The following is a 26,004-nucleotide window of genomic DNA, read 5'->3' as shown; positions in this document are numbered from 1 at the left end:
CTACTTGGAGTTGACACTAAAATGTTTGAATTACAAAAAAAAAAAAAAAAGAAGGCAAACTTTATTGCTGAGAAAATGTATGAACAGTAGCCATTGATACAGCTATAGTAAAACAGGCACTTATTGAGCACAAAAACAGGTTTCTCGGCACAGTACATACTGTACTGTAAGCCAGAGGGCTGAGTAAAACGTTCAACACACAACTAAACGTAAAAGACAAACAAACTGTCTTTTCAACATTACTTACTTTCATAATAAATTTTGCAACATTATTAAAAGAACCAAAAATCAACAGTTTACCCTGATCTTATGCATTATTCCTGACAGTTACTGTTATTGTATCTTCTGCCTCACATGTTTGCTGTTTAAAGCTGTCACACTGTTAAGAAGAAATCCTTGAACAAACATTCGAAATGCTAAACTTGACAAATGATTATTATAACATCTGTGCCGTATGGTATAGAAATAATGCTTGTAAAGGAAGAAGTCTACATACAATGGCTTTGTAACAGAAACTGGTGCTTGATTATGCTCTATAAAAGCTTTGTTATATGTACTTAGGTGACTCTTTGTAAAGCTGAGCTAGAAGCACAACAACAAGATCAGGGTTTTCTTTGACTATAAGCTTGCTTTCTGAACGCTGCAATGAAATCAGTTCTTGTTGGACTGTATGTTTGTCCTAGAGCTTATTTATCAGAGGTTGTTGGCCTGGATGATCTGCTGCAAGATGCTGTCAACGTCTCCGGTTTCATAGCTGATACCCTGCATATCCAAATTGGGCAGGATGGATGAGAGAAGGGACACGATGTTTCGCCGGATAGAACGTAATCGGTCCACTGCAATACTGTGAAAGACCAGAGGTTAAAGTCAAATAAAGAGCCTGCTTTTTTATTAACATTAATTTAATATAGAGTATGTATACACAAACAGACCTGTCGTGAATGTTGGAGGGTGTATTGGTACTTTGCTCTCTCTTGTCCCTTGTCTCTTTCTCTCCTTGTCTCAATTTGCTCTGGAGTTCATCATATTCCTTCTTCACTTTATTCAGCTCTGTGCTTAAAGCTTGGTTTTGGCTTTGCAATTTAGCCAATGTCTTACTCCAGTGCAGGTCGTCTGCAGGGGTCACTGGAGCGTCCTGCTGTCTGACAGGACTGGTGTTCTTCTTTAAAACATTTTGCGTATCTGACTGTGGTCCTGATTTCTAAAGTTACATGAAAAAGAATACATAGGCACAATTTTTTATGCAGGAAAAAAAATAACAGTATATGTTATTGCTTTTTTTTTTCTTCAATATAGTTATGGAAAATATACTTTATGGTGCTGATAGAATAGAGGTGGACCAGTTTTGCAGTGTCATCAGTTCTTCAATTTTTTGAACAACAAGTATAAACTCAGGTCTAATATGGCATTTACAATCATCATGAAAATAAAATTACTATTAAAAAAATCTAATTACATTTTAAGAGTTATTTATGTTCTGCATCAGCTGAAAGTTGGACAGAACCAACAAAATGCAGCTTTAAGACCAAATGGTATTTTCCTGATGTCATGTGGAATGGCTAAATTCATTTTTGTACACTTGCTTAAACCAACTAAGTGAACACCCATAAAAGCATATGAAGAAACAAAAACACATTTTTATCTGAAATCTTAAAATCATTGTACTGATCCGGTAGATGAACCGATGTGATTGGATCTTGCAGCATTCTCACCTTGGAAACTAGAGAAGCTGTTGCCACAGTTTCTACACCTGATTCTGTGCTTTCATCCTGTATAGACTCCGCTGACCCTGATACCTCCCCATCTGATAACGGACTCATTTGAACAACCGCTTCTCGTAACCCAAGGATCCTCCTAAGGCGTTTGGCTTCCCGCTCTAGTTGGTCCAGTCTGCTCGTGAGGACAGACCGATCTGGACTTTCCAACCGGAGCAGAGGGCGAGACTGCCTGCTGGTACGGCTAAGAGGAGGAACCACCACTGTCTGAGCAGGTGGAAGAGGGTGAGACCATGCCATGGACTGATGGGGCGTGATCGGGTGAGGCCAGCCTGGGGGGCCAGCGCCATGCTTTGTCTGATCTTTACTCTGTGTAACTTGTGCCACTTGGTGCTCTGATGAACTTGGGATAGCAGCGCTTTCTGTGTCAGGAGACACTGTAGGGCTTTTACCCTCTTCCTTACAGTTGCTAACAGTCTGATTATTTTTGCTATTCATCTCCACAATTTCCAGAGTTTTGTCCACCACCTGTTCCTCTGATTCTGCTGTAGTTGTTGAAATTTCTTTTTCAGAGTCAGTGCATTTTGGTGATTTGCTTCTCGGTTCATTGTTCTTCCATGTTGCTTTTCGTTTGTTGCTAGAGATGGGAAAGTAAAAATAAAGAATCTGTAATGGAAACATTTCCGAACATCCCACAAACGTGGTGTTCAAATAAAAGAAATTTGCGATCTCCATTCATTGCATATCTAAAGTAATTATGATTTAACAAGTATTTAGACAAATATCCATGTACTAAAAAAATAATGGAGAATTTTTAATATATACATATTTTTTCAATTTCAACTCTTATATGCCTATATATTCTAACCTAGGAAACCATAGATCACCACCGTAAAAAGATCTTTGCTTTCAGATACAGTACAAGATATTAGTTTTGAAAAGACTTCAAGTGTATAATTTTTTTTGTATTTGTTTTGTTTGTCATGAAATACAGTTCTGATATCTTAAATAGGGATTTTTTTTTTGGGGGGGGGGGTGGATAAAGGCTTAAACATTCCTTCAATTATTATTATAAATGTTCATCATCATTGTAGCTGTGATAGATGTTTAAGATGTAGGTGTCAGACCGATGGGATTGTGAGGATGGTGGTGTCGATTCATCGTCTTTGCTCTCATTGTCTGTCTCCACGGTGATAACAGTTTCATCCGGTGTGGTTTCTGAGGTGGGTTCAGGTGCATCTTTACACTCAGGAGGCGTTGGGCCTTTATCACTCTTAAACACACAAACATGCACACACGTGAGTTAAAATAAGTGTTAACTGTAAGAGAAAAATTACAGGGTTTAAAATAAAAAGTGCATTAAAGCAAACACACTCCCCCACACACTTTTCTTTTCCTCTGCGTCTGTGCTCGTACTGAGGTTTGGTGTCTCTGGGTGGGTTTCACATGCTCTTGTCTAAATTTAATCTGAGAAAATGTGTGAGTGACCAGCATGACTAAAACTAACGGCTAATAAAACAACCGCAAAAGTTAGGTGAAAAAGTTTTTTAATTTTTTAGTCTTGCATTTGCTGTTTTTTATAATCATGTGGTAAAAAAAAAAGGTTTTTTTAAAAAAGTTAATCTAAAGATGGCTAAAACCTCACTAGCCAAGTGTGATTTTCTCACACAGTGAACAGCAACCTTTAATCAGATAATTACTTGCCACAGATAAATTAATTATTTTAGTTTGCAACCAGATAGGCGCTATCAAATGTGCAGTTCTTTCCAACTTTTACTTTTCACTTTACTTGTGATTGCGATGCATGCAAAATTATATAGCATATTTCGGTTTTGGAAAGCCTGTATTATTTATAATTTTATACAGTCACATATGTGAAAATGAAACAATGTGAAGGGTGTTCCCTGGCCATCACACATATGTACACCGAGTTGTTAAAGACATGCTAGCATCGTGTCTGTTTTTAATGTAATACTGATATCTTGTTATCAGTTGATATGTGATACTGGTCTTGTATACCCTTATAAAGTAGACGAGTATTTGAATCACATTTGACTCTTGTTTAAAAAACAAAAAAAACTAAAACTTGTCCTCTTTAAACCTCCGGAACCAACACTGAACATTAGGTTTATATGGCGCTCTCTCTCTCTCTCTCGTAGGTTCGATCCCCCCCCAGTACTCAAACCCCAGCCACTGGATGCAGTGCTGATCCCAAGCCTGGACAATATACTAGGGTTGCATCAGGAAGGGCATCCGGTGTAACACTGGTGCCAAGTTTTTTGTGCAGATTGAATGTTCCGCTGTGGTGACCCCCCGATGAGGGAACAGCTGATGGTAAAGTCCAACAACAACAACATAATACACTACCAGTCAAAAGTTTAGACACAGCTTCTAATCCAATGGGAGTTCCTGATTTTTATTTCCTTCTAAATTGTAAAGCAATGCTGAAGGTGTCCAATATATACAATAATCTCTTTCAACATATTGATATGGAGATGTATCTACTACTTATGCTTTTTAAGGCCTTCGTAACGGCTCTAATCCGAGGTGCTGTTTGTTAACTGATGATTTGTGAGGCTTGTAACTCTAAATGAACTTCTCCTCTGCAGCAGAGGCAAGTTTTGTTCTTGCTTTCCTGGGATGGTCTTCATTAGAGCCACTTTCATCATGAATCTTGATGGGATTTGCAAATGCACTTAACAAGACTGTACTTTCAAGATATTCCTTAGTCCAGAACAACTGACCTTAGTGTCTTAAAACTAACAAAAGACTGACTTGTAGTTGTTGTTCTTACTTTATTACCATATGCCATATGCTTAATTTTATAGTTCCCAGTATTATAAAATTCAGTATTGTTCTACAATGTGTCCAAAATTTTGACTGGTGCTTGTGTATATATGCATGTATATATTTATGTGTGTATATGTATATACACTCACCTAAAGGATTATTAGGAACACCATACTAATACAGTGTTTGACCCCCTTTCGCCTTCAGAACTGCCTTAATTCTACGTGGCATTGATTCAACAAGGTGCTGAAAGCATTCTTTAGAAATGTTGGCCCATATTGATAGGATAGCATCTTGCAGTTGATGGAGATTTGTGGGATGCACATCCAGGGCACGAAGCTCCCGTTCCACCACATCCCTAAGATGCTCTATTATGTTGAGCTCTGGTGACTGTGGGGGCCATTTTAGTACAGTGAACTCATTGTCATGTTCAAGAAACCAATTTGAAATGATTTAAACTTTGTGACATGGTGCATTATCCTGCTGGAAGTAACCATCAGAGGATGGGTACATGGTGGTCATAAAGGGATGGACATGGTCAGAAACAATGCTCAGGTAGCCCGTGGCATTTAAATGATGCCCAATTGGCACTTAAGGGCCTAAAGTGTCCCCTAAAAACATTCCCCACACCATTACACCACCACCACCACCAGCCTGCAGAGTGGTAACAAGGCGTGATGGATCAATTTGAATGTCTCAACAGAAATCGAGACTCATCAGACCAGGCAACATTTTTCCAATCTTCAACTGTCCAATTTTGGTGAGCTCGTGCAAATTGTAGCCTCTTTTTCCTATTTGTAGTGGAGATGAGTGGTACCTGGTGGGGTCTTCTGCTGTTGTAGCCCATCCGCCTCAAGGTTGCGTGTGTTGTGGCTTCACAAATGCTTTGCTGCATACCTCGGTAGTAACGAGTGGTTATTTCAGGCAAAGTTGCTCTTCTATCAGCTTGAATCAGTCGGCCCATTCTCCTCTGACCTCTAGCATCAACAAGGCATTTTCGCCCACAGGACTGACGCATACTGGACGTTTTTCCCTTTTCACACTATTCTTTGTAAACCCTAGAAATGGTTGTGCCTGTAAATCCCAGTAACTGAGCAGATTGTGAAATACTCAGACCGGCCCGTCTGGCACCAACAACCATGCCATGCTCAAAATTGCTTAAATCACCTTTCTTTCCAATTCTGACATTCAGTTTGGAGTTCAGGAGATAGTCTTGACCAGGACCACAACCCTAAATGCATTGAAGCAACTGCCATGTGATTGGTTGATTAGATAATTGCATTAATGAGAAATTGAACAGGTGTTCCAAATAATCCTTTAGGTGAGTGCATATATATATATATACATATATGTGTGTGTGTGTGTAAAAAAAAGGGAGAAAGCCTGCAGTGTGTGTGTGTATACATATACTGCAATACTGTATATAATCTGTATACTGAAAATAAGAAATAAAAACCTGCCCCACTGTTAAGTATGCCTGCATTGTATTCGGTTATGAAGCAAATTTGCCTATTTTAGTATCCTGGCATCTCACTACCTTTAAGCTAATTGAACTACATCATCTGTTTGCATCACCCAATGCAATCACACACACACACTTAAACATTCACATACTGTATGCTGTGGTTACTGTCACCCAGTTGTCACACTGTATACGTAATTGCATTTCCCCTTTTCTAGATGCTCACAGAGTGTGTAGTTCCTCTACAGCCAGACTGAAAGCAAGAGCATGACTGCAAAGCTGTGTGCAAGTGTAGATAAGTTTTATTTTCATTAATGTAGAACAATAATAATCGTCAGGTGGGGGTTGGTGGATTGTCTGGTATGAATGCTTTGCCTGAAATGTGGATATCTACTGTACATAGTTTAAAATATGTCTAGACAGCAATAATCAGGTCCAGTGTTTCAGGGCAGGTGTATTGAGACATAAGATGTACTGAACCCCTACTCTACAATACTCATCCTTTATAAACTCCATGATTACATTTTTTATACAACAGCATAGTTTGAGGCTTGAATCTAATTAGTCGGTAGGTGTGTGTGAGTGTGTTATTTCTGTTCCCCACAGGAATATTTTCAGGTTATAGTCGGTGTGTGTCAGCAGCATGCCAGGAAAGTCTAAGGCAGAGGGCGAGAATGAGGCCTCCTGTGTTCAGCCTGCCTCGGTCTCTGACTCTGTTCAGGAAGTCTCTGCCCACCAACTTGCTCTGCTGAGAGTGTCGCTCTGCCACCCTGTCCTGCTGAGAGCATCGCATTGCTTTGCTGTCCTGCTTCAAGCATCACTTTGCCACTGTGCCTTGCTGAGAGTGTTGCTCTGACACTGTGCTGTTGAAAGCATTGCTGTGCCACCCTGCCCTAGTGAGAATGTCATCCTGCCTCCCTCAATGCATGATAACATTGCCGACATCCTTGCTCCCCCAAAGGCATCACTCCCCCATTCCTGCTTCGTGGTGTGCCACTCGCAGTGTAGAGAACTCACCTCCCCTGATTGTGACCCGTCATTGATTACAGTTTATTTTTAGGATTCCTGCCCTGTTTATTTTGGTTTATCGCAATGCCTTTTAAAGTGGAGTATGTACCTGCATCCACCTTTTTCCTGCACATGGAACGAAAGGTCTTCAAATTAAGATTGAAGGATATCGAGTCACTTTGACAAGTTCCTATTAGAGAACAAGTAAATTAATAAACCAGAAAATTATTCGCACTGCTTTTTTCAAAACCAACCCAATTATTGTTTAACTGTATCTGTGGATTCTTACACTAGTTTTGCTCCCTTGGCTCCTAGCCCTAGACCTTTCTAGATATCTCTTGTTTTTCCATCAAGCCACTTAGAAGACTAAAAATGTAACTATTATTTACAAAGACTAAAAGAGCAGTTAGGTTACTAAGGCTAGTATTTGATTTAGTGCTAACATTAATTCACTTCTGTAACCATTATGTCAATGAAGAGTCAGTATGGTGATACTTGTATAGTCTACTCACCTCCACAGGTTTTCCCCTCCGTCTGGACCAAACTTCCCTATAAATACAAACACACACACATTATTAAAGCTACAGGCTGGTGTATTTGTGCTTAAGATGTTTATAATTAGTTTTCATATCACACGGTGCAAGTCAATCAGTTTATGATTAATACACTGGGACAGGGCAGCTAGAGCTTGCTGAAAATGCTTTCCTGCAGTTAAAAACCTGACAGATTTATGAGCTTATGAAGGCTGCTAGATATAATTTAAATGTATAACATGACAAGTGGTTTGTTATACACTGTTTTCACAGTTGAGTGCTCAGGATGTGGTCTAACAGTAACCAACCATACCATGGTCTGCGCTCTCTCTTTCTCTCTCTCTCTTGCGCGCACACACACACAAACACACACAGACACATACGCAGAAACACGTGGGCATTGTATGATGTGAAGTCATTACTGTTTTTTGTGTGTTTTTGCATAGCTAGGTGTCAGCTCATCCTCCGCCTCCTCGGGTTCCTCAGGCACTAAGCAGCTCCTTTGAGAGAAGAAGCGAAAGCAACACACTGCATTCAGTCGATTGCAATTTGCAAAGGCAGAAAAATGCATATACATTTTGTAAGCCGGGTGTGTTCAGAGTTATAAAATTAGACATGGGTCAGGAGTTCTATAGGTGAAGTTATTTAAAAACAAATTATAACATGCATGCCTTTGACTAAGCTATTGTGAACTTCTTTACTCTGGAATGTGACTAAAAGTGATTTAACTAACATTATGTGTAAATTGCTCAAAAACGTTTTTCTCTAACAAACATATGAAGGAAGTTATAAAAGTATTTTTTACATCATAATTTTTTTTACTCTGTATGAAGTAGTAAGATACTATATTGTAATAAGGTATAAATGAGTAAACATAAAGAAACAAACAAATGCAAAACAGATACTAATACCTGCCCTAATTTTTTTTTTCCCCATTAGAAAAGTGGGACATGAAAGACAAGAGTGGGTACCGTGTCTACTGTGTCTATGTGCATAAATCCACTTACAGTACGGACATAAATCCACCCTGCTCTTTCATGCAATTATCCAATCTGCTTATCATGTTGTGGCAGCACTATGCACGAAATTATGACATAGGCCAACTCGCCAAAACTGGAAAACTGGCGACCACTAGAAGACGACCAGGCAACATTTTACAAATGTTTATTTTTGGTTAGCCAGTGTTCTAGGATGCTTTTCTTATGGCGGTTATAAAGAGTGGTAATTCAACCCTTTAACACATTTTCACTTTATCACTTTCACTAGATATTCCTGTTTCTTTAAAATAAATTAAAAAGTAGATCTAATGGCTAAAAACAGTTGTGTTGTTGCAACACCATGAAAAAAGTTAGCATTTTATGTAACATTTTCTGATTACTATTTTTTTTGGTCATTATGCGAATAAACTGCTGCTCCCTGAATGTTCTCTCTAGCTTCTGTTTTTTGCATTTTCGCATTTCCCGTAGCATTAAAACCATCCTATCCGACACCACAGATAGTCACCGAGTCACTTATTTTAGTAACATTTCTATAAGCACTTACTATAAGCTCTTGACATGTTTCTGCATGCTTATACACAAGACAAGAACTTTGTTAGTGTGTGTGTAAACTGAATGTGTTTAAGTATGGAGGTAGGTATGTTGTGGTCTAAATGTGGTTTTAACTGGTTCATCGGGAGTGTACAGAAGTTCAGTGGTAACCCTGACCTCAGGCGACCAATAGGGTGCTGGCTGCAGGTGAAGTGCTCAGGGATGTTGTTTTTGAACAGGTGAGTGGCAATACCCCTCCATTTCATACAGTCCTCACACTGAATCCATGACACATCCCTGAGGAAAAGAAAGAGGGCAGAGCTGATTTTCTGTCTAAATGGTGTTTGTATTGACCAGAATTCAGCTTTAGCCCTAAAGGTTTTCCTAGAGATTTACGGCTCCCTCGGTTTAATATTCACAGCCGGCTGTGATAATGGTGAGCTTAGTTAGAGTTGGTTAATTGGCTATAGTTAGATATCAGTTAAATGAACTCATTTTTTCCTTTGTCTCTTTGTTTGTTTATTGCTGTAATTACAGTGGCGCCTTGGATTACGGGTATAATTCGTTCCGGAAGTGGGCTTGTATTCCAAAACACTCGTAAACCAAATCAAATTTTCTCATAAGAAATAATAGAAACTCAAATTATTTGTACTACAGCCCATAAAAATAATCAATAGAAAATATTACATAAAAATAAAACAAATTAACCTGCACTTTACCTTTAAAAAATAGTAAAAATAAATCCCGACAGATTAGTGTTTCCACTTGTGCGCGCAGGCGCTGTATATGCATATGTATGTGTGTGTGTGAGTGAGAATCTAAAGTAAGCTCCCCTCTCCCCCTTCCCATCTTACACAGTTACCCATCTTCCACTCTTTTTGCACACGCGCACACACAACGGAAACACTGTTTAATAGAAAAAAATAAACAAGAAATCTCTCTAAAGACATTTGATTGAACAACAAATGGAATCATTGCTGTAAAGTAAAAATAAAACAAATGAACCTGCACTTTACCTTTTGAAAAGAATTGTGACAGAGCAGTGTTTCTGTGTAGAGCAGAAAGAAAGAGTGTGTGGGCTGTTAATTATACCAGTAAGAGACGCACACTAAGACCCAGGGAAAACGATTACCCACAATTCCGCAGCGCAAGAGAGAGAAAAACCGTTGGCTCAGTTGTGATCACGTGACGCTCGGCGTCAAAACAAGAAGCGAATGCATGATACATGATACTCAGTACTAGTAAACCAAGACTTGTTAGTTTTTCAAGTCAAAATTTATAAAAAAAAATCTTTGCTCGTCTTGCGGAACACTCGCAAACCGCGTTACTTGCAATCCAAGGTTTCACTGTATACTGCATTTATACTAGTGTTAATAGCAAAAGGGTTTTTAGAAAACGTTAAAAGCTTCAATCTAAAAATAAGTGATATTATTTCAGGTTGAAGGCCATGTACTGTACACGTCTTTCTTACAGTCAGAAGTCTACGTCAGAACTCTCTGCCAGTTTGGGTATTTTTACACAAAGTCACCTTGATTTGCTGCGGATATGTTTTATCTGTTTTGTTATGGTTTTTATTAGCACATTTGAGCCGAAATTGGTTTTAAACTTCCCACAGAAAGAGCAAACATACAATGATCCGTAAAATACATCTTTGAAGGTTCAGTTTTCATAAGTCTACTGTTCCCTCTTTGGAGTAATCCAGGGTGTTTCGTGAGGATTTGGGCACTTGGTACGGTAGTTTCTGTGTGTTCTGCATACAGTATCCTGTGTATTTGCAGTAAACTGAAAAAGAAAAAGTGCTGTATTCGTCCTAAGAGGGCATGCTGCTGTGACATAATCTGACACAAAACTGCTCATCACGCCCCTTTTACGCAACATTTTGATTTCATTTATGGTGCATATTTAACTTCAGGCAAATACCGAAAAGCAAAGATTCATTACATCCTGTCCAGCCAGTTTCGTTTGATGCTGTGACAAATTCGGCTAGTCGGACATACAGGCAGAATGTTTTTCTGAGACTGGTGTCTGGTCATCCAATGTATGAAACGTAAAGATATAATAAAAAAAGACCGAGTTCTGACTAATGTACAGATAAAACCTTTTTTATTTATATATATAGATAACTGAGTCTAGTAACAACGATAAGAAAGCATACAGGCTATTTTTTTTGTGCTTTAAAAAATGTATTAAAAATAATGACCGAATATTTCTAATAACCCATCATGATCAAGATTTTACTTGTTGTATAATCTGGTTCAACCCAAACGTGACAGAGATGTTCCATATGATCGCTGATTTCTTATCAGCCGGGTTGATAAGAAAGCAGCTCATTTTGACTATGTTAGGGCAATAAACGTCGACAGATGTCATCACATTACACATTACACATTACACATGCTTCAGTGTGTGGTAGACAACCTGCTGCTGTCTCTGAGTTGATCGACAGATAAGGTTTCTGCTCTTTCTTCCGGTTTCAGTCTCGACTCAACTGCAGAGCTGACAGAACTGTTTCCGGCTTATTATCACTACAAACCAACTCAAGAGCGCTGTCATTTTCTGTCTGTATGTGTGTGTGTGTGTGTCTGTGAGCAAGAGAGAGAAAAAAATGCAGGAACGACTCGTGTAGATGTGAAAGCTATGTGGTTTAACAGACATATTAGCTACAATCGTGATGGTTTATTCTTAGCTAAACAGAATCTATTCTTTATAACCATCCAAATGTTGTTAAAGTTAGCAGGATTATACACATCTCTTGTTTTGCATCTGCTGTATAACACTTTGCATGAAAGGTGCTATATTTAAGGACTTCCTGTTCAGTGTGTGTGATCATTCACGCACACGCTTTCATTTGACCAACACAAATATGACAGACAAGGCAACTTACACAACTTCCTCTTCTTCTTTATCCTTCTCATCCTCCTCGTCCTCCTCTTCGTCGTCGTCCTCCTCCTCCTCCTCCTCCTCACTCTCATCGATTTCCTCTTTATTTTCATCTATGCTTTTTCTTTCCAGAGCTCGGAATGCTCTCTCTTTTGCTTTCTTTTCCTTTTTTTCTCGCCAGTAGTCGTTGAGTTTGATGCCCAGGGCTGCCAGAGTGAGTCTGAGACAAAAAAAAGCATTGATTAATTCAATCGGGTGAACGGCTTCATTCTTAGCCGAAGGTATTCAATGGGGACATGAGACATTTAATGTGGAAGTGTTTTAGCAGCAGTATTCCTCTATACATTCCAGGTTCCATGTGTTTGGTATATACAGAGATATAGTGAGGATCAGTTCACCTGTATTCTTTGGTGTATTCAAAGTCCTGCTTGTTGTGAGCTGGTTTTAGAAAGTTACATTCGATTACGCCTATAACACCCACTCCTGTCCTCAGACCAGATGACTATCAGAGGGGGGAAAATAAATCAGTCAAATACCAAATAATTCAACTAAAAAAAAAAAAAACAGTTGCCTAAAAAGACACATAGCTTATAATATATCTTATTCCTCCTGCATACAGTATAACTAAACAGTAATTATGTTCAGTACCTTGATCTGGCAGCCAACTTTCTCATAAGACTTGATGAGCCTGTTGTTGTGGTACATCATGATGCCGCAATGATCTTTGTTTTTATGGTTAAAGCCAAAGGTAATCTTCACTCGTTCATTCTGATTTCGCCAAGGTTAAGGAAAATGCAAAATTCAAACCCATCTGCCATGAATCAACTAACTACATACCCTGCATACCGCCTGAGCAAATCAAACGATTCTTTCCATGGCCAGATGAGCACACTCTCATAGGAAGAAAGTATGGCTCCATTCCTGTCTCGTGCTAATTCAGAGTGACGCAAACGCTCATGACTCATTATTTAGGTCGCGTTTGTTTACATACAGCACTTTCGTCCATGTAAAGGGCTCACTTCACACTGTGTATGCAACGGGACCACACTGTGTGTTTCCTGCATTTCTTTGAAATACCAAATCACAATATCCACGACAGAGACGTGTCTTAAACTGCATGTCTTCTAGTCAGGTTTGGAGTATTGCCACAAACAGAAATTGCTATAAAATGCTTTGTATTTGGATTTGAAAAAAATTCTTTATTGCATACAAATTGTCTGGATCTTTTAGAATCCACAAGATTGTGAAGACTTGGGCAGGACGGTGGTCTTTCGTAAATAAACAAGAGCCTCCACACTGACATAGCCCAAATATAAGGCCCTAAAAAGGATACTGTGAATTGTGGTTTGTAAACATCGTTTTCAATCATAGACAGACTCTTTGCCACTAGTTTGGTCTGAACTTTCTTCTGTCTGAGGATGATCTGAATCCTGGGTTTCAGGTACAGAATGCTGAGATATGCCTGAGAAAGAAAGAGACATTTGTTAAGTGACCTGTCACTGTGCCATTTCTGTTTTTAGTTGCTCTATCTCATGAAAGCTTTACTCACTCTGAGAGAGTAGTCCATCTCAGGGATGATATTGTCAGTTCTGTGAAGTCCGTAGGAACGCCTCTTCCCTTTCCCCTCCATCTCCTCCGAGCGGATCTCTGGCAGGCGGATGTCCTCCTCATCAGCTTCAAAGTCAAACTCAGGCTTCATATCTTTATTCCTATCAGTGATAACATTAGTATTTCAAACCCAGGATTTGATTGAATACATGTTGAAGCAGCCAAGAAAATTTGATCCAATGTTTTCCAAAAGGTATGCATTAAAAAGACTGCCAGACAGATAGTACACTAATACTGTACTGTACTTAACCTGCAGTCACAAACAATACCCTGTTCACATGTCGTTCAGGTACAACACAAACTATGGCTACACTGATAACATGAAATCAGATTGTGTGAAGTCCAAGAAAATATTCAAATAATTCTATACGATGACACAAGATTAGCAAGATTTTTTAATGCAACATTGATATTAGCGGTTTCCTGAAAGAATCTTGTCATAACATTCCTTAAACAAAGCAAGGGTATGGTAGTGTTTACTGAAGCAAATAAAATAAATAAATGGCTTTGCCTTAAGTTTTCAGAAATTTTGCCAGAATCAATAATGAACTCATGAAAAACTTATACAAATAAGAGCAGTGCTAAAGATGCACACAGTAAAATTGTATGCCATTGTTAAGTTTTTTAGTCCAGCTGAACGTATATAAACACTGTATGGTCGTCCGGGTCATGATTAAAAAAATTTTTAGTTTTGAAAGATATTGCTGTATTGTAGGTTCATTCACATTTTTAAATTATTTCAATCCAATAACTACTGTATATGTATGTTTATAAGCATAGATTGATAATTTTTTATGTTGGTTCTGTAGTTTGGTTTAGTGATTAGCACTGTCGCCTTGCCGCCTCCAGATCCCGGGTTTGATGCCCATGTCGGGTCTGTATGCATGGAGTGTGTGTGCCTCCGGGGTATCCGGTTTCCTCCCACAGTCCAAAGATATGCAGATTAGGCTCATTGGCGTTCCCAAATTTCCCTTAGTGTGTGTGTGTGTGTGTGTGTGTGTGTGTGTGTGTGTGTGTGTGAGTGTGAACCGGAGATCCTGGCACAGTCGTACAAAATAGGAATGAATACAATGGTTACCATTGGCCTCCACGGTCCCTAGTTAGACTACAGAGGTTCCTAGTTGGATGGATACATGGTTATGTACTTTACAGTCTATCTTATATATTTATTTTATACATAATATATACACACTACAGTTCAAAGGTTTGGGGTCACTTTCTAACTCCATGATCGTTCCTGATTTTATTTCTTTCTACATTGTAAAGGAATGCTAAAGGCGTCCAAAAATGCATTAATCTCCTTTGAACAGTTAATGGTGAGATGTTTCTGCTACTTCTGCTCTGTAAAGACTTCATAACGCCTCTTATCTGAGGTGCTGTTAATTGGTCATTTTTCAGGCTGATAACTCTAACGTAATTACCTAATTCCATATGTGTTATATATATATAATACAGTGGAACCTTGGATTGCGAGTAACTTGGTCCGCAAATGTTTTGCAAGACAAGCAAAATTTTAGACATACGAGTAGTACACATGTCTTTGTCTGTCGAGTGTCACATGATCCCAACAGAGCCAATGGTTCTTCTCTCTCTTGCGCTGCGGGATTATGGGTAATCGTCTCCCATGCTCAGTGCGTCGGCGTTACTCATCAACATTCATGTGGTGTGTACTGTTTATTATAGCATTGTGACCATGTGTGTGTGCAGCCATCGATAGTATCAGTGCGGGAGATGATGTTTAACGGCAACACATTGACACATTTCCGTGAAATCCGTGAAAAGCAAGTGTCATTAGAGAGGTTCCTTCTACCCTCCTGCTCTCCTCTCTCATCTTACTTCAGCCATGCTTCAAAGTGTTTCATTTTGACTTTATATTTTGTATTAATTATCTTTATATAAATATTTTTGAGTTGTGGAATGAATCATCTGAGTTTCCATTTTTTCTGATGGGGAAATTCTCTGGTATTTGAGTGCTTTGATTTAGAAGTGTGCTTCTGGAACGAATTAGGCTTGAAATCCAAGGCTTACAGTACAGGTGACATTACAGTACATTATATGTAATGTAATATACAGCAGATTAAATAGACTCTCTAAATCCTCCATTATTACCAATGACTGTGAAAGGAGCAAAGTTTGATACAGATATATATGCAACTATGAAGCCTGAAGGTAAATAACGTACGGAAACCAGTGACACTACTTGATTCTTTTCTCCATATCTCTTGCTCTGGGTTCCCAAACAATGGTAACATGATACGCATGCCACTTATCTGACATGGGACCTCCAAAGGGCTTATAAATAAAACCCCCCAGTCTTCGGTGCGAGGCGTTTTAGAGATTTCGTAGCCGAATGCTGCAGACGAAGTTGCAATTGTGTCCTGCAACATTTTAGGATGGCCATCCTCTGTCCTGTACATTACTGTACACCACCATCCTAATGAGAAGTCGAGTGACTGAGTTAAGGGGTACGGCGTTCCGCGATGGCTGTTTGGCAGTTACCCTAATTGCTCTGAGGGGCATCCCAGCGCATTCAAAGCTTCATATACTGAGGAGTACATCTTACATTGTTTCGTTCAGATTGTTTTATCCTAGAAAGAGTTTCTACAGAATACTCGGGGCCACTTTCAAGTAATTCAGCCTGTACAATACCTGTACTAAATCACTTTTACAATGCGAGATTTAAGCATTTTTAAAAATTGCAATTCTGATCTTTTATATTATGTTATTGAGATGTTTTACAGGTTACTCTCTTAAAACATTAAAAAAAAATTTTTTTTTTTTGCTCTGACATGTGCCTGGTTTGGTGTAATAACAATAGCATATGCTGGTGTAGCCAGAGTTGCTGGTAATACCTCCGAATGTTCCAGATGAGAATCTTGGTGCCCTTTTTGCCTGGGATTGAGTTGAGCTGTTCCTGTAGTTCGGACTCTGACTTGAAGAGAGAGTGTGTGAGGATGGCTTTCAGACTGGCCTCTGAATCCTCCGTTATTACCAATGACTGTAAGGGAAGCAAGGTTAAGGAGGGATGACAAGCAGGATAAACACACATCCTCTCGTACAGTGAGTCATAGGTTTTTTTCCTTTTCCTACAACAGTCTAATGCTTGCAAATTCACAACATGTAACATGACACATTTGAGTTCATTAGGTTTAGCCTATGCTTAGGCTTTTTAGCCTATGCTTTTTTTTGCCAAGATTTTTTTTTGGCCTCTGACCAAAATAACGGCAGTGACTAGTGACGAGCTCTTACTTCAAACTAGCTTCAAGTTACTTCCTTAACATACAGTACATTTTACAAAGGCAAATCTTTTATCCTTCCAAAGGCTAATCCTTTAACACAAATCTACTTTTGGGGACAAGTAAGCCTACATTATGATCACTCACTCACTCTCACTCACTCTCACTCATCTTGTATATGGCCTTATCCTGTATTCAGGGTCGCGGGGACCTGGAGCCTATCCCGGGAGACTTAAGGCACAAGTGCCAATCCATCGCAGGGCACACACACTCACACACTACGGGCAATTTGGGAACGCCAATCAACCTAACCTACATGTCTTTGGACTGTGGGAGGAAACCAGAGTACCCGGAGGAAACACACCAAGCAAACTCCATGTACACAGAGACGGGAATCGAGCCTGGCCGGGAAACGAACCCGTTACATACAGTATGATGTCATTTAAAAATTCTTAGCAATATCAGTGTAGCTTCCACTGTGCTTTCTGTAATCACCAGTAAAGTGTTTCTTACTGGTCATGGTCTTGCTCATTTTCCTTCCTCTTGACATCATCGGTTTCTTCTTTTTTAGACTAAAAGTATCTGGTGCTAAAAAAAAGTTGCACGAATGACTTGCGAGGGGAAAAGCATTAAGTCAGACATTTGCCTAGAACCAAACCATTTTAGTTTTTAAGTACTCTAGTTTGGATTTTTATATTTCACTTGATTTAGTTTTGATGCCACTAAATTCTCACTGCTTTCTAAATTCTGAACCATATTAGATAGATAATAATGGTATGCTAACGTGCACACAGTACCATATTAAATACCTGCAGAACCATGGTAACCTTTTATCCTTTGGAGGGTATCATGTAAAGTGGCACAGCAGAGGTTACTATGGAAAGGTCAGTGTAAGGACCATGACAACTGGAAAAATACCATTGTGGCACAGATGTAAGAAAAATGTTTAAATGGTCCCATACGATATAAACATACTGAAGTAACACAATTATTGTACAGAAACATGGACATGTACGTTATACTACAGTATTTACCATGGTAGAACCATGTGGGGTGAATGTACTATATCAGCACTTAATAGTACTGTCCAAAATACTGTGTCCTGTTCATCATGGTACCTATACCATTTATGGCCATCAAAACTATAGACAGGTAATATATGAAATCTATAAAGCATCTAATAAAATGTATACAATATATTTATAATAGAAATAAGATACAAAGAAAGGATATTAGTCTGTTGGTTAAATGGTGCTATAGGTACAATGACAGCTTGAGCTTTAATGGCCTGCAGGAAAGTCTGAGACAGCATGCCGACACTCTGACATCCACCGTTCTTCGTGAAGATCAGAGCATCGCGGCCTAATCGCATTGATCCAGATTTGAAACCGTTTCCGTAGATCCCTATGGCCTGGTGACTTCCTTTACCAGATCCTTTCTCTGTGAAACCAAAACTACAGAGTGAAAGGACAAAAAGACAAGAGAGAGACTGTAACTTAAAACCCATTAACAGGCAAAGCTAAATAAAACATGCATTATATTTGCATATTTATAATATTTTTCTGTATTTCATGGTGCACACAAAAAACAGCACAGAAACACCCTCAGCACCTTTACTCTGAGTAGTGATGGATGACATGTGGCTTATGGATGGCTTATTATAAATGTGAGTGTTACTCTATTGCACCTTCATGGCTTGTGTTAAATTGTATGTTACTTGTTTGTCTTATATAAATAATCTACTATCTATTACTTCTAAATCTATTAGCACTAGGAATTCTGCTTTTTCTACAGGTCCAATCTGGATCATATACACTGTGATTAAAGTAATATCTCCTCCAAATACCATCTCCTACTCACTGTTACTCATCGTCTAAACTGTTTTATCCTTTATACAGGGTCATGAGAGGCCTGGAGCCTATCCCAGGAAACCTAGGGCACAAGGCAGGGTACACTCTGGATGAGGTGCCAATCCACCGAGGGCACATACACATACACACACTACGGGCAATTTTGGAACGCTAATTAGGCTAATCTGCATGTCTTTAGACTGTGGCAGGAAACCCACCAAGCACAGGGAGAACATGCAATCTTTATGCACACAGACCCCGAGGTGGGGGATTCGAACCTAGTCCCTGGATGTGCAAGGCAACAATGCTAACCACTATGCCATCGCACCACCTGAATGAAATCTGGTACGAATATTTTCCATCATCAGAGACTGTGTTTTTAAAAAAGAACGATAGGGATGTGATCAAAGACTTACCTAAGCATTTTGTGCAGTTTACTTGGTGTCATTCCACTGCCATTATCAGTAAAGCTAAGACACAACTCCTCTTTTACAGTGACCACGTCGATCCAGATCTGTTTGGCTGTGACCCCTGGATCAGACGCGTTATCTACCACACATAGAAACAGCAAGTTAGCAGCGGGCACTTAGCACACACATGCATTGGTAAATTATGTAACCCATTAAAACATTTATTGTGTCACACAAACAATGGTATGCTATAAGATTATAGTGAATAAATGTTTTAAACCACTGGGCCACTCATATTGCTCTGAAACATGTGTTCTACAAAATGTTATGAGTAAAAACAAACAACTGAGTCACACAGGGTTCATTTGCACAGGCTGAGTCATATGGCAAAAAAAGAAAGATAAATGAGTAACTAACTATATCCAGTGTTTTGAAAATGACTTAACATGCAGGTGTTTTTGTCCTCAACCAAATCCAGCAAAACGCTATTTTTTTTTTGATGACAGATCAAAAGCAGCAATATCATGACCAAATTGTCCTATGAAACTGTCTTTCAGTACACAATCTTTTAAACTTCTTCACATGTCCTGTGGCATAGAACATTTGTTATTAGTTATGGAATATGAATACCATAACTTCTTATTCCAGTTCCGTCTTCTTGCTGAAAGCTTTCTTTACACACTAGCAGTGTAGTAGTTTATTCCAGGCTGTGAGTTAAACTATCTAGAGTATCCTGGGTCTTCCCTGCCTTTCTTGCCTTATTACTGTATATTATAGTATTTCCTTCCAGTTAGCATCTATGGATTACATGGACAAAATATTAAACAATATATATTTCTGAAATGTTAATGTCATATTTTTGCTGAGTGTCAGAGTCACTGAAATAAACCACTGTAATCTGTACCCTAGAAAAAAAAAGTTATTATAATTTTTTTTTTTTATAAATAACTAAATACCCACACACACACACACATGCAAGCCGGACACATATGCAATGTATTGTAGGTGCAAGCCGGTGCTCGGTTTGGTTGCTCGTATGCCAAAAATCCTTCATATGCTTTACATTTATATAAAATAAGTCCAGTTACTGCAGGATCTTTAATAGTGTACAGTATTTTGTTTATATTGTGAAAAAGCATCATAAAATCAGGAATTTTTACCAGCAGATTTAAAAAATCTGGTTGCTTTTGCTTGGCATAGATTATCAAAATTACACCTACATTACAAAGATAATCTTTACAAAAGTTACACGTTAATGAATATAATGAACACATTGTCATCGACTCCTAATGAAATTCTTTCCAACTCTGCCAGCTCGAGCAGGCAAATTTATTTGGTTGGGTTATTTGATTATTAGTAAATTAAACCACAGCGACCCTAGCTACCATAAAGCATTTCCTGAATATAAATGAACACAGCCGTCTCCCATGTCGGTGAACATGACCTTTCTTTGGCCTGCAAGCTGACATCTCACTGTCTGCTCCTGCAACATTTTTGTGTCTCAAATAGGGCTGCAACAACTAATCTTTAAGGTTTAAAATGTCAAAATTAAAGATTATTAAACTCTATATGTGGCTTTTGCATTTTTAAAAGTTTCTTTTTTATACATAAATAATACCCTGATTTATGTTTTTTTTTTTTATAGTTATAAGCAAAATATCAATTTAAAGAAGCAGTTATGTTTTATCCGATTAATAAAAAAAATTAAAAGTCCCAGTGGGTGTGATTTTTTTCATATTGTGTGCACAAGTTAAGGGGACAAGTTATTTATCTTGTGGACAAGTTATTATCTTGTTATACACAGCTCAATTTTCAACCACAAATCAAATCAATTGTTCAAATAAAGCAATAAATGTCTTCTTGTTCCGATGTCGCCGATGCAAATAACTCTGCTGCTTTCAGCATGCTCTTAAAATTAATGCAGAAAAACAAACTATCATTTTAAATAAATCACTTGTGCGAAAGACATAGCATGAGTGCAGATAACTTGTGCGAACAACATAATGTGCACACAAGATAAAAAAAATCACATCTTTTATAAAAATTTCATTTTCAATTTCACAAATACAATTTAAAATGTGTTATTTTGTAGGAATTTCTCCTTTAAGACAATAATTTTTAATAAAAAGAGTCAGCAACTAGGAATTAAATCTATGAGGTAAAATATAAGCCGAATCCATCTTTGAAAATCTTTACATTTTTTCCAAAAAAATCTGATGACATGCAATATCCTGAAAAAAGTGGCGATATCAAAAAACATAGATTCTATAACATCAGACTGCCAAATTCTAGATGTGAGATACATGAGGGACGCAAGTATTAGAGCGGAGAAAAGCTAATTTAAGGGGGAAGGTTATGATGATGAGAAAATGACAACCTAAAAACGGTAAAGAATCAAACGAATTTGCCCCATTCGTTGGATTCTTGACCTTTCTCAGGTTGTCATTTAAGTAGATAGTAGAGAAAGAAAATGATGGAAGAGGATAAAGGAGGGAGAAGGAAAAATGACAAGAACACACACACAACCCCAATCTGCCTACCTGCATGTTTTGGGACAGTGGGAGGAAACCAGAGAACCCAGAGGAAACCCACAGGATCATGCCAAATAATATTTACAAATGTACTAAAATACACAGTTGTCTATAAGCCCTTGAAAAAGAAATCGATATATAAAAAGATTTAAAAAAAAAAAAAAAAAAGATATGGGATAGTGTACAAGGGACAGCAAATGTGGCAAGGGGTTGAGGGAGAGAGAAGAGAGAGGGATAGATATGGAACAACTTATATCATTTTTTTTTTCTTTTTACAATTCAGTGTTTTGCCTGGTGGTAGTCCCCCAGACTAGGTGCTGGGTGCTTTAGTGGTGTGTAAAGCATGCAGGTCATCGACCGACAGGATGCGGAACAGGTGCTGAGTTTCCTGCGCCTCAGTGCCAGTGCCAGGCTCTGTCCCAAACCGCACACCAAAGAACAGCACCAGGATGGGACATCATCATATCAATCACTATCAATAGTAGTACGGTATAGCTGCACTGTAATGCTTGGATGCAAGTGCAGGAATATATCAAATATGTATATACATATCCTTCATCGAAGCATAAGCAGATGTTTGCTTTTACTGTAACTGAAGCCCACATTTAGACTGTAACTTACCTATTAACTCTGCGACGGCACTGAAGGGCCACGTGTGACTGGTGGAGTTGCTGTCCAGGTAAGATGGGCTCATCTGCAAGGCACATGACAGACAGAAGAAAAGTTTAAGACACGCATGTACATATCGCGCGCAATAAAAGCAGACGCGCGCGCGGTGAGGATACGCACCGAGCTGAGGCGGATCCCGTGCTCGCTCAGCCTCGCCATTTCTTCGCGTCCAGCAAAACAGAGCAAGTTCTAGAAAAAAAAAAGCCTTGTGTTACAAAACTCGCAGTGTTCCTCCTTGCACGGAGCACAGAGAACTCTTCCTTCCTCTTTCACTTCGGTGACACGGCTGCAGCACACAAGTGCACCGTGTTCTCTGCAAAGTGCTCACAAAAAAAAACCTCACAGGGTTGCCAGATTGAACCCAAACATTACACCATATGTCAGATAAACGCTGATCAGGGAGGCATGTGCAAAAGTGTGTACAAGTATAAAGAACGGCCATGATTCCTTTCAAACCTTATTTTTTGTGACTTGGATAATGACATTTACAAATAACCCTTTTTATTATGTAAAAACGTGCACATACTGTATGGTCTGAATAAAACAACATATGAAACAAGATGTACATGCATTATAGTAATATTGTACCAAAATAAATCAAAATGCTTAAAACGAGTTTTTTTTTTTTTTTTTTTTTTAAATATGCAACTACATGTTATTGCCAAAAATATTAGCATGGCATTACCTGGCTTCACATGCATATGAACTTGAGTTAACATCCAATTTTTAACCCATAGGGTTGCAGATCTAACAGCTTCAACTCCTCTGGGAAGGCTTTCCATAAGGTTTAGGAGTGTGTTTATGGGAATTCTTGACCATTCTTTCAGAAGCGCATTTGTGATGTCAGACACTGATGTTGGATGAGAAGGCCAGGCTTCGCTCTAATTCATCTCAAAGGTGTTGTGTAGGCCAGTCAAGTTCTTCCACACCAAACTCACTCATCCATGTCTTTATGAGCCTTGCTTTGTACACTGGTGCAGCAGTTATGTTGGAACAGGAACTGTTTCCACAAAGCTGGGAGCATGGAATTGTCCAAAATTTCTTGGTATGCTGAAGCATTAAGAGTTCCTTTTACTGGAAGTAAGGAGTCGAGCCCAACTCCTAAAAAACACCACACCAGTCCCAACATGACTGCGCACCAGTGCATAAAGCAAGGTCCATAAAGACATGGATGAGCAAGTTTGCTCATCCATGTCTATGTATATAGTTAATCACTTTCACATTTCACCCCCCAAATATAGTCTCCCATCATGTTTTCGTCCAAAGTACCTTTTTTGTAAAGTGTTCTTAATGACTCTTGTTTCTATAAACTGGACACACACATAGCAGAATGCATATGGATAATGCTTGCAGCTTCCTGATTTTATCTTTGATGGTCTATGTGTTTACTTAGGCAGCTGGAACTAAACTGAAGTGGTGAGTGGTGAGCCACTGTACAGTATATACACAGGTCACCCATAGCATTACGTTCACTGTTAAGTGAAGTTAACAACCGTGATGACCAGCTATACACCAGCAAACTGGTGACGGGATCATGGGCACCCAAGCTCACCAAAAGGCAAGTCCCTCCGGTCACATCCCACAGAAAAGCCAATGCAGCAGATCACGGAAAAAAGTCTATTCAGGCTATGGTAGGGCAAAAGTATGCCATGTGCACCCAGCTGGAAAAAAGTCTAAACTCCCCATTTCCCAATCCGATTGAGAACCCATGGGATGTACCGGACAAACAAGTTCAATCCATGGAGGACCCACCCCTCAAACGACAGGATCCAAAATATCCACTGCCAATATCCTCGTGCAAGACACCACAGCACACCTTCACAGGTCCTGTGGAGCCATCCCCCATAAGATAAGACTTGGCCTGGCTATATTTAATTTTTAGTCGGATCAGATCAGACAGACTCTTTACTCCTTACACACATTAATGACACTTTTCAATCAAAAAGTTTCACTAAACTTTTCAATCAAAATGGTTTGTTGTGCAGCAAATGTAAAAAAAAAAAAAATCAGCGTTCCAGTTTGTTGCCAGTATGACTGTAGCTTACTATAACAAACCAATGCACGAGTTTGTGTTTGAACTCAACCAACATTTTATTGATACTAAATTGGATATTTGCATTTACACAGATACAGCTGCAGGCTGATTTACAAATTTTGGCAACACTGTGTGAGGCAGATTTATGTGTTGTTAGTCGTTCGGCTGCTCCCATCAATGAGTCGCCACAGCGGACCTTGGCAAAACAATTTGGCACAGTTTTTTTTTTTTTTTACGTGCCTCCTGATGCAACCCTCCCATTTTAAGACCGGCACTGCATGCAGTCGCTGCGTAGTATGGGGTGTGGCAACCCACCAGTTTTATTGCAGCAATAAAAAATCTAATTAAAATAAAATAAAAAATAATTCACACAGTGTCATAGTGATTAGGATTGTGGTCTTGCACCTTCAGTTTTGAGGGTTTAATTCCCGCCTCGAATCTGTGTGCATGGAGTTTGCATGTTCTCCCTGTGCTTGGTGGGTTTCCTCCATATACTCTGGTTTATACCAAAATATGCAGATTACAGTAGGTGGATTTGTGTTTCTTACTCCCCACAGTGTGTGAGTGGGTTTTTTTTGTGCGTGCTTGTCCCCCCCCTCTAGTGTGCTGAGTCCTCTGGGATAGGACTCAGGCTTACTGCGACCCTGTACTGGATAAGTTGTATAGAGAATGAGTGAGCAAGACTAAAAATAAAAAATCAACGTGCGCAATTCAGCGTATTCATGGTTGAGTTCATTAATCATAATAATTTTTTTCCCTTGGAGGTGTCAAGTTCATAGACAAAACTCTGGATTTAAGACTTAATTTTTAGCCCTTTTCTTGTAACAGACCCATAATCTTATTGACATATTGTCTTATTTATTGATTGCTTTAGAATACACTGCACAAAATATAAACCATCAATAACAAGTACTAATATTTTTATTTAAACAATGTTACACTGCTTAAAATTCTTTAAAATAAACACCATGCCATATTCTGCTGTTTTGATTTGCAAAATTATAATATTATTTTATTTAATCTAATATTTTGCACAATAATTTAACTTCTGGAATTTTAATTTAAATCTTTATCAGATTATCATGTGTGTTTGATCTCTCTGATCTGGAGCATGTGATGCCGCCATATTGCCGGTCCCGCACAAGTGAAACAGTAGGAGGTCGTCAGAGACTTGCTGTTTGGTGAACTGCCAAATTATGTGGGATAGAAAATGTGATACAGTTTTGCTCTCACTGGTGTAATAGGAAAAATATAAATGCCTTCCAATATTATCATTGTAATGTATTTAAAACATTTCTTTTTAACCTCAATATTAAATATCTCTTGGGCAAAACCTTCAAAAAGAATCATAAACAGGCTCGGTAAAAAACTTGTTCCTCATGTCTATTGTGCAAGTATGTAACTTTTACCACCTTTTTAAGACTAAGGCTATCTGGAAGTGCTTGAGACTGATTTAAATTATTCATGCCTGCACTTTGGTTTGACCCTCTAAATTAGGACAAACTTCTCTTACAGTTTTACTGCATGGAAAAGGTACACGACACATAGACACATGTATAGGACAGGTAGGAATACTCTCAGCATGGCAGCTGTGCCGAAGTGCATAATCTCAGAAAGTGAAATTACACACCATTGCTTAGGGAAAGTCCTGCAGTGAACATTTATGCAGATGTTTAGTGAACATGTGCAATAGGTCTATCTTCTAACTAAAGGTGTAAAAACAGTAATAGATGTAAAGAAACAAACAG

General features: G+C 38.7%; 1 protein-coding gene across 4 annotated transcripts; it reads right to left on the bottom strand.

Moving 5' to 3' along the window:
• Positions 1–45: 45 nt before the first annotated feature.
• Positions 46–22,522, bottom strand: zgc:152774 (uncharacterized protein LOC553526 homolog). 4 transcript variants are annotated; one of them, XM_053482926.1, is made up of 17 exons: positions 22,342–22,522; positions 22,174–22,246; positions 19,028–19,160; positions 17,995–18,215; positions 16,378–16,525; positions 13,467–13,626; positions 13,251–13,379; positions 12,566–12,685; positions 12,316–12,419; positions 11,922–12,137; positions 9,215–9,334; positions 7,931–8,008; positions 7,488–7,524; positions 2,843–2,988; positions 1,713–2,352; positions 933–1,201; positions 46–844 (listed from the first exon to the last, which is right to left on the bottom strand). In XM_053482926.1, the coding sequence occupies exons 1-17, from the start codon at positions 22,378–22,380 to the stop codon at positions 694–696; spliced, it is 2,784 nt and encodes a 927-aa protein (XP_053338901.1). In that variant the 5' UTR covers positions 22,381–22,522; the 3' UTR covers positions 46–693. The 4 variants fall into 4 exon arrangements, with proteins under 4 accessions (XP_053338901.1, XP_053338908.1, XP_053338917.1 ...); XM_053482933.1 differs by lacking the exons at positions 22,174–22,246; positions 22,342–22,522 and having other exon boundaries at positions 17,995–18,201; positions 19,028–19,163; XM_053482942.1 differs by lacking the exons at positions 17,995–18,215; positions 19,028–19,160; positions 22,174–22,246; positions 22,342–22,522 and adding an exon at positions 17,559–17,597 and having other exon boundaries at positions 16,378–16,523.
• Positions 22,523–26,004: the final 3,482 nt, after the last annotated feature.

The sequence above is a fragment of the Clarias gariepinus genome, chromosome 2 (genome assembly GCF_024256425.1).
Source record: "Clarias gariepinus isolate MV-2021 ecotype Netherlands chromosome 2, CGAR_prim_01v2, whole genome shotgun sequence".
NCBI classification, from domain to species: Eukaryota; Metazoa; Chordata; class Actinopteri; order Siluriformes; family Clariidae; genus Clarias; species Clarias gariepinus.
This window is presented reverse-complemented; position numbering and strand designations above follow the sequence as displayed.

Coding starts and splice junctions, on each gene's coding strand:
- zgc:152774 (XM_053482926.1), bottom strand. CDS start 22,380: ATGGCGAGGCTGAGCGAGCACGGGATCCGCCTCAGCTCG. Junction 12,138..12,315: donor GAATACACCAAAGAATACAG/GTGAACTGATCC, acceptor TTTTTGTCTCAG/ACTCACTCTGGCAGCCCTGG. Junction 8,009..9,214: donor CACCCTATTGGTCGCCTGAG/GTCAGGGTTACC, acceptor CTTCTCTCAAAG/GAGCTGCTTAGTGCCTGAGG.